This window comes from Pseudopipra pipra, chromosome W (assembly GCF_036250125.1).
Source record: "Pseudopipra pipra isolate bDixPip1 chromosome W, bDixPip1.hap1, whole genome shotgun sequence".
Taxonomy (NCBI): domain Eukaryota; kingdom Metazoa; phylum Chordata; class Aves; order Passeriformes; family Pipridae; genus Pseudopipra; species Pseudopipra pipra.
The window spans coordinates 25,107,258-25,125,878 of NC_087580.1; the positions used below are offsets into that span (position 1 = coordinate 25,107,258).

General features: G+C 52.5%; 1 protein-coding gene, 1 long non-coding RNA gene and 1 pseudogene across 3 annotated transcripts in view; 2 read left to right on the plus strand and 1 right to left on the minus strand.

Moving 5' to 3' along the window:
• The window catches only part of LOC135405723 (uncharacterized), a 267,008-nt gene that overhangs the window by 184,187 nt on the left and 64,200 nt on the right, over window positions 1-18,621 (plus strand). The window lies entirely within an intron of this gene.
• LOC135405261 (zinc finger protein 883-like) overlaps window positions 1-18,621 on the plus strand; it is a 37,436-nt pseudogene that overhangs the window by 16,292 nt on the left and 2,523 nt on the right.
• Window positions 7,159-10,709, minus strand: LOC135405310 (zinc finger protein 79-like). Of its 2 annotated transcripts, XM_064639981.1 has the most exons (3): window positions 10,517-10,709; window positions 7,588-8,869; window positions 7,159-7,517 (listed from the first exon to the last, which is right to left on the minus strand). In XM_064639981.1, the coding sequence occupies exons 2-3, from the start codon at window positions 8,730-8,732 to the stop codon at window positions 7,421-7,423; spliced, it is 1,242 nt and encodes a 413-aa protein (XP_064496051.1). In that variant the 5' UTR covers window positions 8,733-8,869; window positions 10,517-10,709; the 3' UTR covers window positions 7,159-7,420. The 2 variants fall into 2 exon arrangements, with proteins under 2 accessions (XP_064496051.1, XP_064496052.1); XM_064639982.1 differs by having other exon boundaries at window positions 7,433-8,869.

The window sequence follows — 18,621 nt, forward strand, 5'->3', positions numbered from 1 at the left end:
GAGTGGGAGCTACAAATCATCAGGTCTGGTGTTCTTTGGAGGGCCAGACACTGGTGAGAGTGGTGTGTGTGTGTGCACATGGAAGGACTTGAAGGGCACAATGAACTGTCTCAAAACACTGTCAAAGCAGGAAAATCCCATAAGGCACCACAACACATAAGGACTGGTGGCAAACAGGAAGGCCTTTAATTCCAAGGCCTAAAGGGAGGTGAAGCTTTGGAAGTAGCCCCCAGGACAGAATTGCACTGTGCAGACTGTGGGAAAGAGCAGACAGCCCCAACAGGAAGCCAGGGCTGGTAAGGCAGGTCTGGGGAACCCATCCAGACAAAGATTCCCACCTGCAGACTGGAAGCACACTGGGCAAAGCTCCCACCATGATGAGCTGTGGGAAAGGAAGCAAGTCCTCTTAGATGTGCCAGCCTAAGCTGTGGGAACAGCATCTACCCCCCTGAATACCCGGGGCTTGGGCTGTATAAAAGTGATAGCCCAGAAGCACAACTTGGGGACCCTCCACCGAGCAGAGCAGGGTGAAGAAGGAACGGCAGGAGCCTCAGGGATCTACATGGTGTGATACACTTACTTCATCTCTGTCTCTCTCTCACTGGCTTCCCACCACCCTCTTCTTCTCTCTCTTTCCATTTCTTTCTCTCTCTCTCCCTCCTATTTACTGTTAAATCAAACCTGGACTGCTGACTTTGGCACATGGTCTCCTTTGCAGCTGAATTTGGGCAGAGGCGTCTTTTCATAATGGGAACCTGACAGTATCCATGAGGTTTTACAGTGTGGGAATGGCCACTGGATTCCATGAGGTTCCACAGAGTCACAGGGTCCATTTGGCTTTGTAAGGCTCTGCAGCGTGATAATGGACCCTTGATTCCATGGGTTTGCAAAATGTCTCAGGACTCCTTTGGTTCTAGGAGGCCCCACATATGACAGTGGCCCCTTGGTTCCATGAGATTCCACAGTGTCCCAGGAATCCTTTGGTTCCATGAGCCCTGCAGTGTCACAATGGCCCCTTGATTCCATGAGGTTCCACAGTGCCAATATGGGCCCTTGATTTCTTTAGGTCCACAGTGTCCCAGGTCTCTTTGTCTCCACGATGCTCTGCAGTGTCACAGTGGCCCCTTGATTCCATGAGGTTCTGAAAAGTCTCAGGGTTCCTTTTGTTTCATGAGGCCCTGCAGTGTCACAGTGGCTTTTGAGTCCCCGAGGTTCCTCAGTGTCACAATGACCCCTTGATTCTATGAGGTCCCAAAATGTCTCAGGGCTCCCTTGGTTCCATGAGGCCCATCATAGCACAATGAACCCTTGGTTCCATGAGGTTCCACAGTGTCCCAGGATTCCTTTGATTTCATGAGGCCGTGCAGTGTCACAATGGCCCCTTTACTCCAGGAGGTTCCACAGTGTCCTTGCTGGAACACACAGGGCTGTAATGTTGTCACCCCTGCAGAGCTGACCCAGCTCTGGGCTCCAGCACAGGAAGGACATGGACCTGTTGGAGCGAGTCCAGAGGGGACCAGCAGTAGGATCAGAGGGATGGAGCAGCTCTGCTGTGAGGAAAGGCTGAGAGAATTAGGATTGTTCAGGCTGGAGAAGAGAAGGCTTTGGGGTGACCTAATTGTGGCCTTGCAGTGCCTGAAGGGAGCCAACCAGAAAGATGGAGAGAGACTATTTACAAGGGCCTGGAGTGACAGGACAAGGGGAATGGCTTCACACAGAGAAAGGGAAGGGTTAGATGGGATATTAGGAAGAATTTCTGGACTGTTATGGTAGTGAGATCCTGGCACAGGTTGCTCAGAGAAGTTCTGGCTGCCCCATCCCTGGAAGTATTCAAGGCCAGGCTGGATGGGGCTCTGAGCTCTGAGTCTAGTGGAAGGTGTCCCTGCCCATGGCAGGGGGTTGGACTGAGATGCTCTTTAAGGTCCCTTCCCACCCAAACAATTCCATGATTCTGTGACTGGTGGGGGATGTGGTGGTCAGAGCCGATGGGTACAGAGACCCCAAAATGATGGAGTTTTCCATTCTGGGTGGAGGAAGGAGGGGGCAGCAGAACTGACACCCTGAACTGCTGGTGGTCAGACTATGGTCTGTTTGGGAGACTGACTGAGCTGGGTGTGAGTGTGGATGTGCTGGAGGGCAGGAAGGCTCTGCAGAGGGATCTGGACAGGCTGGATCAATAAGGCCAAGTGTCAGGGCCTGCCCTTGGCTCCCAACAATCCCCTGGAACGCTCCAAGCTGGGGGCAGAGGGACTGGAGAGCTGCTCGGCAGGAAGGGACTTGGGGGTGCTGCTTGACAGCGGCTGGATATGAGGCAGAGTGTGCCCAGGGGGGCAAGAAGGCCAAGGGCATCGTGGCCTTTGTGGAGAAGAGTGTGGCCAGCAGGAGCAGAGAACTGATTGCCCCTGTGTGCTGGGCACTGGGGAGGCCCCACCTGGAGTGCTGTGTCCAGTTCTGGCCCCTCAGTGCCAAAAGGCCCTTGAGGGGCTGGAGCGTGTCCAGAGAAGGGAACGGAGCTGGGGAAGGCTCTGGAAAACATGTCTGCTGAGGGACGGCTGAGGGAACTGGGCTGGTTGAGTGTGGAGAAGGGGAGGCTCAGGCGGGACCTCATTGCTCTCTAGAAGGCTATTTGAGAAGTGGTTTGTAATTTTTATAATCTGTGTATATAGATACATATGCCTTGTATTTGTGGAAAATAAATCCATTTCATTCAATGTCCCATTTCACCAGGGAGAACCTGCGTTAAACTTTGATTGTATTTTGTACTTAATGAGTTCGTATCATTAATGGTTGGGGATATTGTAGAACTCACATTTGACAACAGTAACAGCAGTAACAGGAGACTTCAGGTATTTGTAGAGGAGATTTTTGGGGCCTGTTTCTTGGTTTTGGGAACACAAAGGCTGATGCTTGGCAAGGATAGAATATTGTTATTGTAGTGTAGGTCACACTTTTATTAATTGATGGATGTCCTGCAGCAAACAGGGCTGATGTGCAAATGTGTGTGTCAGTGTGTTCTGGAACTTGGTTGTGTAACTGCCTGATGGGATCTGTGAGAACTGAGAGTTGGTGTTTAGAAATGATCTCAGACCTGAAGAACAAGGGAGCATATCTGAAATCCCATGGGAATTTTCAGTTTAGAGGGTCAAAACCACAGATAGTGCACAGTCTGTTACAATGAAGGCAAGACCAGTCTGAGGATAATGAGGGGACTGAGCCTGTGAGACCCAAGACTTGTGTTCCTAGTGTTAAATCCTGAAATGTCTAAAGCTGCAACTTTTAACTGACCTGCTCTTCAAAAAATAGCAGAATTAAAGATTAAAATTAAACCCCACAGTGTCAGGAGCAGATCTTGGCTGACCTGCATGTTCCATGCTAAATACAAAATTGAGCACTTCAGTCATAATAGTCTGCACCTTTCCTGGATTGCCCTGATGCTGTTTGTGCTGAACAGGTGTTACAATAAAGGCAGTTTTACCTGTCCCTTGTTTACTTTTCTGAGCTCTTTGGAGCTGTCTTTTCTTGTAAGAGCAATATGTGGTTATCTATGTTTGTCTGGTGGTAATTTCTCAAGGGATTTGTGTACAGGACTGGGCCTGAATTTCTTGGGTGGTTTGTACAGATTCTTTGGTAACACATTCCCTGGTGATATTTGAAAGTTTTTTATAAAATGTCTTTTGTAGCATATGCTGTCATCTGTAATGCTTGGTTGTTTGTTTATTTTTCATTCAGGGATGGGACTTGTGTAATACTCACAGGCTAATGCTTGGTCCTTAAGATTTCTTTATTATTTTTAATTTTAATTCAAGTGTTTTAGTATCCCATTTTCCCTGCAGATGTGTGGAGGAATTGATTTGCTCACTGTAGGCAAAATAGCTGCTCTTGGTCGAAGGGCTTGGTAAGTTGTTCTTCCTTAATAACATTTACTTTTTAGCTTTTTAAAAAAAGACCTTCACAAAGGTCTGGCTTTGCACAAAATGATATGTAATGCCAAGACAGTTTTTTATTTGTTTGGTTTAGTGTTTTTTTTAAATTAAACTGTGAGCTGATAGACTTCAGATCATTCCTCATGTAGTCAAAAAAACCCAACATTGGCAGGCTTGAGTAGAAAAAATAAAATTAATAATTAAGAAATTATTCATCTATACTGGATGAATACGGGAACAGAATCTCTTCCAGTTTCCTTAAATTAAAAGGAATTTTGTCTTGACCTTTTGTTGTCCCTGGCACATTTTGTGACTTTCTTGGGAGTTGCCTGTGGACAGACACAGGTCCTTTTGTCTTTCTGGCTGCTTAAAATTCAAAAACTGCCGCGATTCTGCCTTTTTAATGAGGGCATCCATTGCATTTTGTGTACATGGATGAACTTTTTTGTGGGAAGCTGTATTCCTGTAGCACTGTGCTTTGGAACATATGCATTTCTTTAAAAGAAGCAGTTTCTTAGATCCGGCTCTTTCAGTCTGACCAGTTTTATCACCGAGTTCAGTCCCAAAGCAAAAAAGTGGAATTCACAAATTGGAGGAATTCAGTTTTTAATGTGTGTCCATGAGCTTAGTTTTGATGCTTTTTGGCAAGTATTTAATCTCTTCTGCTCCTGGGCTCTGTGAGTTTTATTACTTTGTTCCTTCAGAAGTCTTAAACTGTTTTTCCCACTGCAGGTCTGTGTAGAACAGCAGATTTCTTGCCATGTTTCTCCTTCCAGCTCTTCCTCAAAACTCTTCCTGTGCTATCCACTGACACCTTTCTAGCCCCCAATCATCTGCTCGAATCTCTAAAACACGTGACTCATGTTCCATTTTTATATTCATCTTCACGTGACTCCTGAATCTTTCTGTGTGCATTTTTGTTTGTTTTCTCACTGGGTTGTAAATGAGCTGTTGTCACATTTGTTTTCTTGAGTAAGACTTTGGCCTTTCAGTTACACACCGAGTAATTCTTCCCTCCTTTTCTGCTTTATAATCCTTACCTAAAGGAAGGGGCTGAATGTGAAAGCCTTAATTTACTTAATGCAACAGTTTGTCTACAAAAGAAGTTGCTTCAAGCACCAATTGCAAAAGCATCCAAATGTGTGGATCCTGAAAGATCCAGTATTGCCCTCTCTGGTTAGCGTAGATAATGTTTAGTTGAAGCATCAATTTTTATTTTCAATTTGTTTAAGAGAAGAGGGAAAATACTTGAAAACACCAGGAGCTTTATTGAAGTGGACATACTTTGCTCAATGCAATAAAGTTTATGATTTCAAACTAACACCCAAAAAAGAGTGCATCTGTGAATAAAGTCACATCTTACTGGGAATTCCTCTCTAAATCTGAGAAACCTGGCAAACAGCCTTAGCTAAAAATACCCAAACCTACGTGAATTGTGCTTTGACTGCTGTGCTTACAGAACATCTGATGGTGGTAAAATATAAATATGTAAAAAATGTTTAAATAAAATAAATGTTTAAATAAAATAAATATTTAAATAAAATGGTATCCAAATATAAATTTGAATTCCTATGCCTTATATATATATATAAAAAAATATAAATACGTAAAAAATGTTTAATAAAATAAATGTTTAAATAAAATATATATTTAAATAAAATTGTATCCAAATAAAAATTCAAATTCCTACACCTTAAATATATTAAAAAATATAAATAAAAATATAAAAAATGTTTAAATAAAAAAATGTTTAAATAAAATGGTATCCAAATATAAATTTGAATTCCTAGGCCTTAAAGATAAAAAATAAATAAATAAATGTATAAACACCGAAAACCCTGAAACAACTCAGGAACTTCCTTTTTGCTTTGAATTTGGACTGTGTGAAATCGGCCATAAGTGTGAGCAAACTGCTTCACTTGTGATCTCTCAGAATCCACTTATATTAAAACACGGCCTCAAATACATAAAAATTAATCCTTTAAATTCTCCTCTTCCTTGGTACCTCCTCAGGTGCACAGAAGGAAAGCTGTTGGATTTCAGTCTCCCACTTGAGGGACAGAAGGTTTCAATAGACCTCAAGTGGCTGAAGCCCTGGGTTTGGCCATCAGGCCTTGTCTTTCACTGCTGTGGTCTTTTAAGAGAATTGCAGCAAAAAACTGAAGAGAAAAACTTTGTAAATTTTGTTTCAGAATCGTTGCCTTGAACCTTTGGTCGAGGTTGGGAATGGTTTGTCTCCCTTGGCAGGGAGGGTCAGCACTCTTTGTCATTCTGACATGACTGCCCAGGTCCCTGATTTTATCGTGGCCAAAATACTGGGCTTGGAAACCAAACCAGGAGCTGGTAGGTAACAGCAGCTTGAAAAATGGGCTGATGCCTAATTGATGTGGCAGAAGGAATGAAAGACTCGTGACAGCTAAGAAAAAAATTGGGCTTTTCAGTGCCTACCTCAGGTTAGGATGACTGCCTGTGTCTTAGTGGAGGAAGATGTTTTTGTAACTTTATTGAAACTTGTTAGTAAAATGTGCCTGAATTCCTAAGGAAACAACCACTGTGAAATCTTTAAAAACCAAATGGAGATTTCCAAAGTGTAGAAGTTGCTATTAATATTTTGGCTGTTCCTGTGGCATCTTTTTGGTGTATGAATAACTCTGAGAACAAGAACGTATTCTTAATTATAACACATTATCAGGTCTGTTTACTGCTAATTATTTTACAAGGTTGAGAGAAGAGTTTAAGATAAAAGTTGTGGGGTTACTTGCAAAGTTTATGGTAAAACCAATGCAGTTGAACCTGGTGGGGAAATTTGCCCTTAAATTGGATTTGGCAGATCTCATGAGCATCTAAGGCAGAGGCCAACACAACTGGAAAGAGCCTTTCAAGGGTGACTAAGATGTAACTAAATTACCATTTTGGGAGGTGGGGAAAGCTGATGTCAGGAATAAAATTTCCTTATGTTAAGCTAAGTAAAAATATAATAATATATAAATATTAAAATTCTTTTTAATGGTCTTATGGGGTTTTCACTGTGCTTAAGTTCGTACTTCTGAGTGTTTGATTGTCACAATAATGGACAGCTTTGTAGTGGTTTTTTTTTTTTTTATTTTTCATGTTTTGATATTTTGGTCAAGGCATTAACATTAAAAATCATTCAAAATTTTAATTCATCTTCAAACACTGAAATAGATTTGTAATGAGGTTAATGAGAACAGTAGGGGGGGGGGGGAAACCCGAGCCCAAAACCAAAACAACCCCAAAAACTGTTCATTTTTCCATTGTATTTTAAACAGGGAAGTCTGTAGAGCAGCAGAAAACAGGACACGTGGGCAGGTGTGAAAGTCAGACTGGGGCTTGTTGCACTGGTTCCAGTGCTCTTTGCTTCAGTGTAACTGGTCATTTATCGAGGAACAGGGTAGTGGTGAATTTGGCTTTCAGACTAAAATGATGTTAAAGTTACACATATTCAAAAGAATAAACTGATGTTGGAGTGCAGATACTCAAAATCCTGAAGACCTTTTGAAACCTTTTTTGTGTGTCAGTCCTACGGCCGAAGCTCTTCCCGCAGTCGGGGCACTCACAGGGCTTCCCTTAGCAGTGGGTCCGTTGGTGTTTGGTCAAGGCAGAGCTCTGGGTGAAGCTCTTCCCACACTCCCCACACTTGTAGGGCCTCTCCCTGGTGTGCATGCGCTGGTGGGTGACGAGGTGAGCATTCTGCTTGAAGCCCTTCCCGCAGTCGGTGCAGCGGAAGGGCCTCTCATCCGTGTGTGTCTGCTCATGCCTGAGAAGATGAGAGCTGGTCTGAAACTTCTTCCCACATTTCCCACAAGTGTAAGGCTGTTCTCCGGTGTGGATGCGTTGGTGGGCGTGAAGATTGGAGCTGTGCCTGAAGCTCTTCCCACATTCCCCACACACGTAGGGCCGCTCCCCAGTGTGGATGTGCTGGTGGATACGGAGGTGTGAGCTGTTCCTGAAGCTCTTCCCACATTCCCCACACGTGTAGGGTAGTTCCCCAGTGTGGATGTGCTTGTGGGAGTGGAGGGTGGAGCTGTGCCTGAAACTCTTCCCACATTCCCCACACGTGTAGGGACGTTCTCCAGTGTGGATGCGCTGGTGGGTGAGGAGGTTGGAGCTGCAGTTGAAGCTCTTCCCACATTCCCCACACGTGTAGGGCCGTTCCCCAGTGTGGATGCGCTGGTGGGTGCGTTGAGTGAACCTGTCACTGAAGCCCTTCCCACATTCTCTACATGTGTAGGGCCATTCCCCACTGTGGATGCGCTGGTGTTGGATAAGCTTGGAGCTTTGCCTGAAGCTCTTCCCACATTCCCCACATGGGTAGGGTCGTTCCCCAGTGTGGATGTGCTGGTGGGTGAGGAGGGTGGTGCTCCTGCTGAAGGTCTTCCCACATTCCAAGCACCTGAAGGGTTTCTCCCTGCTGGGAGGCTGCTCAGGGACCACCAGGTCAGGGCTCCGCCTCAAGCTCCAACCACCTTCCCGGCACAGACTGGCTCTTTCCTCCTCAGAGCACCCTGGGATGGCTTTGGAGCCCCTCCTGCGGGGGGATCTCCGGCCCTTTTCCTCCCCGCTGCCTTCCTGCGCCGGGGAGCCCTTCAAAACGGCCTCTCCCACCAGGGTCTCACGGGGGGATTTGTCCTCCGGGCTCTCCGTCCTCAGCTCGGGGCCTGGGGCAGGAAGCAAGAAGGACAGGGAGGGGATTTGCCTCCGGCCCACAGGGAAGGCCAAGGACATCCCCCCAACTCCGGCCCCGGCAGGACGGCGGCGCCAGCGGGGTTGTCCTGCAGCCGGGGCCATGCTCGGCTGACAGAGCCAGCACAACACCCGCCCAAAGGGACACTGACTTCCTCCTCACCTGCCTGGGGGGCCCAAGGCATCTTCCTCTTCCTCGCAGCCTCCTCCTCCATCCGCCCAAGCTTTGGGAAGGACAAATCCTGATGGGGGGAAAACAAGGGCTGAGCGCGTTGGTTTGGGGGTTCCTCCTGCCCAAGTCCATCTCTAGAACTCACCGGGCATCCTGTGTCCATAAAAACCTCCAAACCACCAAGATTCAGCCCAGAAAAACCCAAACCTCCAAGATTCAGGCAAAAAACCCCTCAGAAACAGAAAGACAAACCCGCTCACAAACTGTAAAAAGTTAGGATTCAGCCAAAAATACTCCAAAATATCAAGATTTGGCCCAAGAAAATACTATTTAATTAGGATGATGAGGGGATTGAGGTCATTTCATGAGCACTTGATTGAGTTGCTATATATTAATCTAAAGCTCTATTAATGTAGTGTCACTTCAAACTCACCAGTGTTGTTCCTCGAGGTTCTCTGGCCCCCTGCCAGCCCAGGGCTGTTTCTCCAAACCACCAAACCACGTGTGCCAAACGCCCTGGTTGGTCAGTGCCGGCTGGGGGAGCGGGCACTCGGTGAGGGGATGAGAAAACTGCACCCGGGGCTGGGCTGAAAGAGGTTTCAGCACCACTTCTGATGGCCCAGGGGCAGCATCTGTCTTCTCCCAAACAGAGAGATGGCACTTGTTCCTCTGCAGGGAGTCAAGGGCAGGAGGGTGACTCCTGCTGCATGGATGGAGTGGCAGAGGATCCCTTGGGTCCCCAGGATGGATCAGCACTTGGGGATACAAACTGCCCTCGGGATGAGGATGCAGCTGCCAGCACAGATTTCCCGGCAAAGTCTGCAGTGAGTCAGGCTCTGGAAGGAAGATTGTGCCCCATGGATGGGATTGCAGAGGCTCCCTCAGGTCCCCAGCAGGAATCAGCAACCAGGACTATACAAAAAAGCCCACCCTGAAGAGTTCTGGGGGAGTGTCCTGTAGGGAGGGGACAGTGTCACCCCACCAGGGTGGGGCTGGCAAGTGGGAGGCTGCTCCAGGGCTCTGCAAGAGGCCTCGTGCTCTGCTCGGCCCCAGCACTGGCTGGTACCAACCCCCCCGGCTGCCCCCGGCCCTGGGCAGCTCTGCTGCCACAGGCTGTGCCCTCACCGTGGCCCTGCAATGGCCCTGCCTGTCCCTCACCCGTGGCCCTGCCCATGGCCCTGTCCCTTGGCTCTCTCTCTGCCAGCTCAGTGTGGGGCACACGGGCTGGGGGTCCCTCCCAAGCCCCCCGGGTAGCCGGCGTTGGCTGGGGGGATGTGAGGGCTGGGCCTGCTCAGCACAGCCCCGGCCTCGTGCCCAGCGCCTCTTTCCTGACCCACACAAGAGCTTCCCGGCCCCCCCAGGGCTCCCCTGCTGCTGCCTCTGCTCCTGGCCCTGCCTTTGCTGCTCCCTTGGCTGGGGCAGCGGCTGCAGGGGGGGATGGCAGCAGCTTCAGCTCCACGGCACTTCCTGGGGGGAGCTCAGCCCGTGGGGGACGGGCAGGGACCTGATGGGGATGGACAGGGGCCCAGCAGGGACAGACAGGGCCTGCAGGGGAAGGCACAGGGACAACCTGGCCCCCCACACTGCCAGGGCTGTCTCTGCTCCTCCTTGCAGGCTCCGTGGCCAGGCACAGTTTGTGTTCCTGGGTGCCCACCATCTCAGCACTTGGAGACGCTCAAATCAGCGCCTGCAGCTCTGCAGCAAAGCCCCAGCTCACCTGGCACACAGGGGATGGACACAGCACCTTCTCGGGGATGGGCATTCACAGCTTTGTCTCTGCCCCACCACGGGGCTCTCCTTCCTCAGCAGCACCTCTGCCTTGCACTTATTCTCAGCCTCACCTCAGGGACAGCTCTGGGCTCACCTCCGCGCCACTTCTCAGCCTCACCTCAGAGCCTGGGCTCAAGGACAGGAACCTGCAGGGAGGGGACATCAGGTGCAAGCTCAGGGCTGCCTGCTTGCACTGGCCTCTGGGCTTTTTTCTCCTTCTACAATCATCCCAGAACTTAGCCTGCTTTTCTAACACAACACATTTACAGACTAACCTTGGAGATAGATATGGACAGACATCTCTATCACCCTGGGGATAGAGCCTCAAGCATGTGCTGCCACAGGAATGGGAATCAGAGAATCACAGAATCAGACACATTGGAAAAGACCTCCGAGATCATCAAGTCCAACCCTGGATCCAACCCCGCCGTGCTTCCCAGACCATGGCACTGAGGCCACATCCACTCTCACCTTCAACACCTCCAGGGACGCTGACTCCACCCCCTCCCTGCCCAGCCCATTCCAAGGCCTGATGACTCTCTAGACAAAAATGCTTCCTAATATCCAACCTAAACCTCCCCTGGCACAGCTCAAGACCCAGCCCTCTTGTCCTACTGCTGCTTCCTGGCAGAACAGCCCCACCCCCACCTGGCTCCAACCTCCTGGCAGGGACTTGCAGACAGTCAGGAGGTCTCCCCTGAGCCTCCTCTTCTCCAGCCTCAACACCCCCAGCTCCCTCAGCCTCTCCTCACACCACTTGTGCTCCACTCCCTTCCCCAGCCTCGCTGCTCTTCTCTGCACCTGCTCCAGCCCCTCCAGGGCCTTCCTCAACTCAGGGGCCCAGAGCTGGACACAGCACTCCAGGGGTGGCCTCACCAGCGCTCAGTCCAGCCCAACAATCACTTCCCCGCTCCTCCTGACACACTCTTCCTCAGACAGATCCTTCTGCAGAGCCCTCCTGCCTTCCAGCACATCAACACACCCCCAGCTTGGTGTCACCTGCACATTTGCTGATGAAATGCCTGGTTCTGCAGCAGCTGCAGATGCTCAAGGGGCAGCAGGACCAAGTCAGGGGCCTGGGGGGGCCTGGGGGGCTTTGGGGTCCAAGAGGGTCTTGGGGGAGATGGGGAGGGGATTTGGGGATTCGGGGTACAAACCAGCACAGACCAGGACAGACCAGGACAGACCAAGACAGACCAGTACCTCCTCACTGCTCCCCAGATCTCTCCTGGAGCTGGGCCACGTCGTCCTGGGACACCTGAGCCCCCCCAGTGCCCTCCCAGTACAGCCCAGTGCCCCCAGTACAGCCCACTGTGTTCCTGTCCCAAGGTGCCGGGTGATCCCTCTTTGGGGGGGGTTGGAAGTGATTTGAGGGGGGGCTGGGGGAGATTTGGGGGGGTGGTTGGATAGGAATTTGGGGGGGGTTGGGGTGCTTTGGGTGCATTTAAGGGAGTTAAAAGGGGTCTTGGGAGGTCAAAGGATCTGTAGGGGGAGGGGGAAAAGGGGGGTTAGGAGACATTTGGGAGGGGGTTAATGATGTCTAGGGGGAAAGAGGAGGGGCTGCACCATGAGCAGGTGACTCCTGATACCCCCTTGGGGTTCCCAAGACCTTCTTGGTGTCCCTAATTCCCCCCTTAACACCCTGAGACCCCCCTGGTGTCTCCAATGTCCCCAGGGCCTCCCCATGGCCATAATTCCCCCCAATTCCACTGTCCCCACACCCCTCCTCATTGTTCCCACTGTCCCCAAACCCCATCCCTGATGTCCCCAACCCTCCATCTCCCTCCAGGAGCCCCCCCTGGACCCTCTGACCATAAAAATGCTCTCTCCCCCCACAGTAACAGAAAGGCCAAGGGCATCTGGGGACACACTGGGGACAGTTGGGGGCCTTTGAGGGGCACTGAGTGATTACTGGGGGATAGTGGGACACACTGGGGGGAACCAGGGGGCACTGGGATGGACTGGGGAGTTACTGGGGGATTACCAGGACACACGGGGAGACACTGGGAGGTTACTGGGCCATACTGGGGGTTACTGGGTGCTCACTGCAGGATCACTGAGCCATACTGGGGGTTACTGGGTGCTCACTGCAGGATCACTGAGCCATACTGAGGGGCAGTGGGAGGTCACTGGGACACACTGGCTGGTCACTGAGGGGGTCACTGGGCCATACTGAGGGCCAGTAGGAGGTCATTGGGATATACTGGGGGCACTGGGATCCCCTAAGTCGGTTCTGCTACATCTTCCCCCTGGACTTTTGGGGGCACCCGCAGGACCCCTCCCCTGGGGGCTGGGAGATCCCCTGAACCCCACTGCTGGGCTTTAGGGGACACCCAGGCCCCCCTTCCTTTGGGGTCTCTGTGTGCTGAGTTTTGGGGGTCTCTGGGGTTCGAGGGGAGAATTGGGATCTCCTTTCCTTGGGGTTGGTCTGCTGGGCTGGCAGAGGTGCTATGGTGGGATGAGAAATGGCATCATAGGAGTTTTATTTGGCCGTGGCCAGGCAGGACTGACACGGAGATGCCCCAAAATCCTCTCAAAACCCCTGAAACCCCCTCAGAAATCCACCTCTGGACCCATTGAAACCTTGTCAAAGACACCCCAAATCCCCTCAGAGACCTCATCCCCCCCCAGGACACCCTAAGCCCTCTCAGTGACCTGCAAAACCCACCTGGGACCCCCCAAGCCCTTTCAGGGACCCCCAAAACTCCTTCAGAGACCCTCAAAACCGTCTGTGACTCCCTAAATCCCCCTAGAAACCTTCAATACTGCTTCAAAGACCCTCCCCAAAGCCCCCCAGAACCTCCCAATTCCCTCGGAGACTCCAAAACTCCCTCAGGGATTCCCAAACCCCTTCAGGAACCTTTAACCTCCCCCCTAAGTCCCTTCGTGACACCAAAGCTCCTCAGAGCCCCCCAAAACCTCTTCACGGACCCCTAAAAGCCCCTAAGGGACCGCAAAACCACAGAACAGCAGAAGAGCTTTCTGTAAAGGAAGGGAGCAAAGAACCTGAGAAGGAGGAGACCAAGGAAAAACTGAAGCAAAGCAATAAAATCATCCTGGCCCTTGCAGTTTTTTCCTGACCTTTTTCTCACTTTTCCTTTTTTTAGGATTCTTTTTTTGGTTGGGTGGTTTTGAATTTTTTTCTCCGAGGGACTTTCTCGGCAATCGAATCACCCTTCCGGGTTCTTGGGAGGCCTCCGGGCCCCACGGCCCCCGAGAGAGTCCTCCGAACCTTCGAACTCCCCGCGCTAAACCCTCCCGAGCCCTGCAGCCTTTCCACCCACAGCCGCGCTCCCCGCAGCCCCCGAGGGGATCCCCAGACCCCGCTCTCCTGCACCCCCCGCCTGCACTCAGAGCTCACCGACCGACCCGCCGCCATCACCGATTCCCGGCAGCCAACGCGGCAGGGGCGGGGGCGGGGCTGCGGGGGCGTGGCCGCGCGCTGATTGGCTGCGGCGGCGTTCTCTGAACGCGGTGCGCGCGCAGCCGGGACTCGGTGATGGCGGCGGGGCCTGCGGTTCGCTCTGAGTGCTGTGAGTCCCCCCGGGGGGGCTCGGGAGGGTTTAGCGGGGGGGTTCGGGGATAACCGAGGAGGCTTTGAGGGGTCCCTGAGGGAGTTCGGTGTCCTGAGGGGACTCAGGGGGTGATTGAAGGTTCCTGAAGGGGTTTGCGGGTCTCTGAGGGGGTTTTGGTTTCTGAGGAGATTTGGGGGATGCCAGGTGGGGTTTGGGGGTCTCTGAGGAGGTTTGGAGGTCCTGGTGGGACCTTTTAGGCAGTTTTGGGGTCTCTAGGGGGTTTACGGGGTCTTAGACAGTTTTGAGGGTCTCTGAGGGGGATTGGGGGGTCCCTAAAGGGGACTGAGTGGTCCCGGGTGGGTTTTGCGGGTCACTGAGAGGGTTTAGAGGGTGCTGGGGAGGGATGAGGTCTCTGAGGGCATTTGAGGGGACCTTGAGAAGGTTTTGATGTGTCGAGGGGGGGCTTTCAGGGGTTTTGAGGGCATTTTGGGGGGTCCCCTAAAGCCCAGCAGTGGGTCCAGGGGGTCCCCCAGCCCCAAAAAGAAGGGGTCCTAGGGATGGCCCCCAAAATCCGGGGGGGGAAATGTACCACATCCGGGTAAGGGGATCCCTAGACCCCAGTATATCCCAGTGACTTTTCAGTGACCCCTTCAGTGACCAGCCAGTGTGTCCCAGTGACCTTCCACTGCCCCCCAGGATGGCCCAGTGATGTTCCAGTGAGCACCCAGTAACCCCCAGTATGGCCCAGTAACCTCCCAGTATCTCCCCGTGTGTCCTGGTAATTTCCCAGTAACCCCCCAGTCCCTCCCAGTGCCTCCTGGTTCCCCCCAGTGTGTCCCAGTATCCCCCAGTAATCACGTAGGGCCCTGCAAAGACCCCCAACTCTCCCCAGTGTTTCCCCAGATGCCCTTGTTCTTTCTGTGAGTGTGTGTGGGGGGTGTTTTTGTGGTCAGAGGGTCCAGGGGGGTCTCCTGGGGTGAGACGGAGGGTTGGGGACATCAGGGATGGGGTTTGGGGACAGTGGGGAGGGGTTTGTGGACAGTGGAATTGGGGGTGCCAGCGGGGAATTAGGGCTATGGGAAGTCCCTGGGAACATTGGAGACACCAGGGGGGCCTCGGGGTGTGAAGGGAGGAACTGGGGACACCAAGAGGGTCTTGGGGACACCGAGGGGGGGTCTCAAGACTCACCTGCTCTGGTGCAGCCCCTCCTCTGCCCGCCCAGGCCTCATTAACCCCTCCCAAATGTCTCCTAACCTCCATTTACCCTTTAAGCCCCTCCCCCCATAGGTACCTCTGACCCACCAATGTCCCCAAGACTTCTTTTAACTTCCCTAAAGGCACTCAAAACCCCCAAATCCCCATCTAAACTCCTCAGATCCCCCCAAATCTCCCACAACCCCCCCTCAAATCACTTCCAACCCTCCTAAAGAGGGATCACCCACACCCTGGGACAGGAACACAATGGGCTGTACTGGGGGCACTGGGCTGTACTGGGAGGGCACTGGGGGGGCTCAGGTGTCCCACAACAAGGTGGCCCAGCTCCAGGAGAGATCCGGGGAGCAGTGAGGAGGTACTGGTCTGTGCTGGTCTGTCCTGGTCTTTACCCCCAATCCCCAAAGCCCCTCCCCAGCTCCCCCAGGACCCTCCCACACCACAAAGCCCCCCATGCCCCCCTATGCCCCTGACTTGGTCCTGCTGCCCCTTGAGCATCTGCAGCTCCTGCAGAACCAGGCATTTCTTTGCTCCCCACAGGGTCGTTCCCACACCCAGAATGGAATCTGGAGGCAGCAGGATGTGCACAGGGCTCCCATTTCCTACAGTGCAAAGGGGCTGCAGGGAATGATTCCCCTGCTCTTGCAAATCTGCCAAAACCTGCAGGGCACAGAAGGGGGAGCTTCAGGAATTTGCTGGCATTGGGAGTGGAGCTCACAGGGTAGTGAGAGGAACATATCCCTCAAATACAATCTCTCTGCATACACAATATCTGTCTGGACAGACAGATAAAGCAATAATCAGATATATTCTGTATCATATATATGGCACATATTCTATAGAATCCATCCTTAGGTGTTGTATGATAGATCTGTAAGATATTACAAATAATAAGCAATAATAAGGCAAGTGTCCTCCTTAGGGACACACTTCAGAAGGGACCTTGCACTTGACCCCCACCCTCTTCAGCTTTGAGCCACCCGGTGCCACAGAGGGGGACAGAGCTCCTGTGGAACATTCTATTCCATTGGCACAGAGCAAGGAATAAACCCAAACTATTGCCTGGGTTTGTCCCCTGGGGGTCTCTGCAGCAGCAAGCACAGCCCCACACTGACTGCTCTGGGCTGTGCAGGCATTTGTTCTTCTACCTGTTTCACACACACAAAAGTCTGGTGTAGTGCTGCCCTTAGGAAACCCCTCCACCCTTGGTCCAGCTAAAACCGTGGAATTTGTCTTTGTTTTCCTTGGGTTCAGGGTCAGGCTGTGCCTGTGTCCAGCCCAGAGGCTCAGAAAAGCATTTCTCCCATCCCACTGCAATCTGCTGCTGCAGACAGGACCCAGGCACTGGTGGCACTGGGAGTGAACAGCAGAGTGTTTCCACGGGCTCTCGGAAGGAACACAAGTGTCCAAAGAAACCAGCACAAGTGTCCACAGAAGTCCCAGTCCTTCGTCCCTGAATGAGCTCGTTCAGCCCAGGAAAAACTGCCTATGTTTTTTTTCCATGGAAGGAGGTTTTTCCCACTTTAACACCAGTTTAGTTCCAAACCAGTTTCTTCATTTCCTCCTCCCAATTTCCCTGAAGGACACTGACAGGGGCCATGGACACTGACAGGGATCACAGTTTGTCCCTTGGCCATACAGCTCCTGTTGTTTGGCAGCACAGGAGAGGTTAATTAGAGCCCAGGCTCCAGTCCCAGGGCACCCATTGGATCAGCACTTGTGGATACAAACTGACCTTGGGCTCAGGATGCAGCTGCGAGCAGAGATTTCCCTGCGAAGTCTACAGTGAGTCAAGCTCTGGAGAGTAGATTGTGCCCCATGGATGGGATTGCAGAGGCTCCCTCAGGTCCCCAGGATGAATCATCACTCTCTGCAAGTCCCTGCCAGGAGGTTGTAGCCAGGTGGGGGTGGGGCTGTTCTGCCAGGCAGCGGCAGTAGGACAAGAGGGCTGGGTCTTGAGCTGTGCCAGGGGAGGTTTAGGTTGGATATTAGGAAGCAATTTTTTGTCTAGAGAGTCATCAGGCCTTGGAATGGGCTGGGCAGAGAGGGGGTGGAGTCAGCATCCCTGGAGGTGTTGAAGGTGAGAGTGGATGTGGCCTCAGTGCCATGGTCTGGGAAGCACGGCGGGGTTGGATCCAGGGTTGGACTTGATGATCTCAGAGGTCTTTTCCAACCCAGCTGATTCTGTGATTCTGTGATTGCCATTCCTATGGCAGCACATGCTTGAGGCTCTATCCCCAGGGTGATAGTGATGTCTGTCCATATCTATCTCCAAGGTTAGTCTGTAAATGTGTTGTGTTAGAAAAGCAGGCTGAGTTCTGGGCTGGTTGTAGAAGGAGAAAGAAGCCCAGAGGCCAGTGCAAGCAGGCAGCCCTGAGCTTGCACCTGATGTCCCCTCCCTGCAGGTTCCTGTCCTTGAGCCCAGGCCCTGAGGTGAGGCTGAGAAGTGGCGCGGAGGTGAGCCCAGAGCTGTCCCTGAGGTGAGGCTGAGAATAAGTGCAAGGCAGAGGTGCTGCTGAGGAAGGAGAGCCCTGTGGTGGAAAAAAACAGATGAAGCTGTGACTGCCCATCCCCGAGCAGGTGCTGTGTCCATCCCCTGTGTGCCAGGTGAGCTGGGGCTTTGCTGCAGAGCTGCAGGCGCTGATTTGAGCGTCTCCAAGTGCTGAGATGGTGGGCACCCAGGAACACAAACTGTGCCTGGCCACGGAGCCTGCAAGGAGGAGCAGAGACAGCCGTGGCAGTGTGGGGGGCCAGGTTGTCCCTGTGCCTTCCCCTACAGGCCCTGTCTGTCCCTGCTGGGCCCCTGTCCATCCCCATCAGGTCCCTGCCCGTCCCCTCCGGGCTGAGCTCCCCCCAGGAAGTGCCGTGGAGCTGAAGCTGCTGCCATCCCCCCCTGCAGCCGCTGCCCCAGCCAAGGGAGCAGCAAAGGCAGGGCCAGGAGCAGAGGCAGCAGCAGGGGAGCCCTGGGGGGGCCGGGAAGCTCTTGTGTGGGTCAGGAAGGAGGTGCTGGGCACGAGGCCGGGGCTGTGCTGAGCAGGCCCAGCCCTCACATCCCCCCAGCCAACGCCGGCTGCCCGGGGGGCTTGGGAGGGACCCCCAGCCCGTGTGCCCCACACTGAGCTGGCAGAGAGAGAGCCAAGGGACAGGGCCACGGGCAGGGCCACAGGTGAAGGACAGGCAGGGCCATTGCAGGGCCACGGTGAGGGCACAGCCTGTGGCAGCAGAGCTGCCCAGGGCCAGGGGCAGCTGGGGCTCTTGGTGTAGAGCATGAGGCCTCTTGCAGACCCCTGGATCAGCCTCCCACTTGCCAACCCCGCCCTGGTGG

Bases quoted from the DNA above. Each gene is read 5' to 3' on its own strand.
- LOC135405310 (XM_064639981.1), bottom strand. From the start codon at position 8,732: ATGGCCCCGGCTGCAGGACAACCCCGCTGGCGCCGCCGTCCTGCCGGG. The intron at 7,518-7,587 runs CTACAAGTGTGG...CAACGGACCCAC, and splicing joins ATGCACACCAGGGAGAGGCC to TGCTAAGGGAAGCCCTGTGA.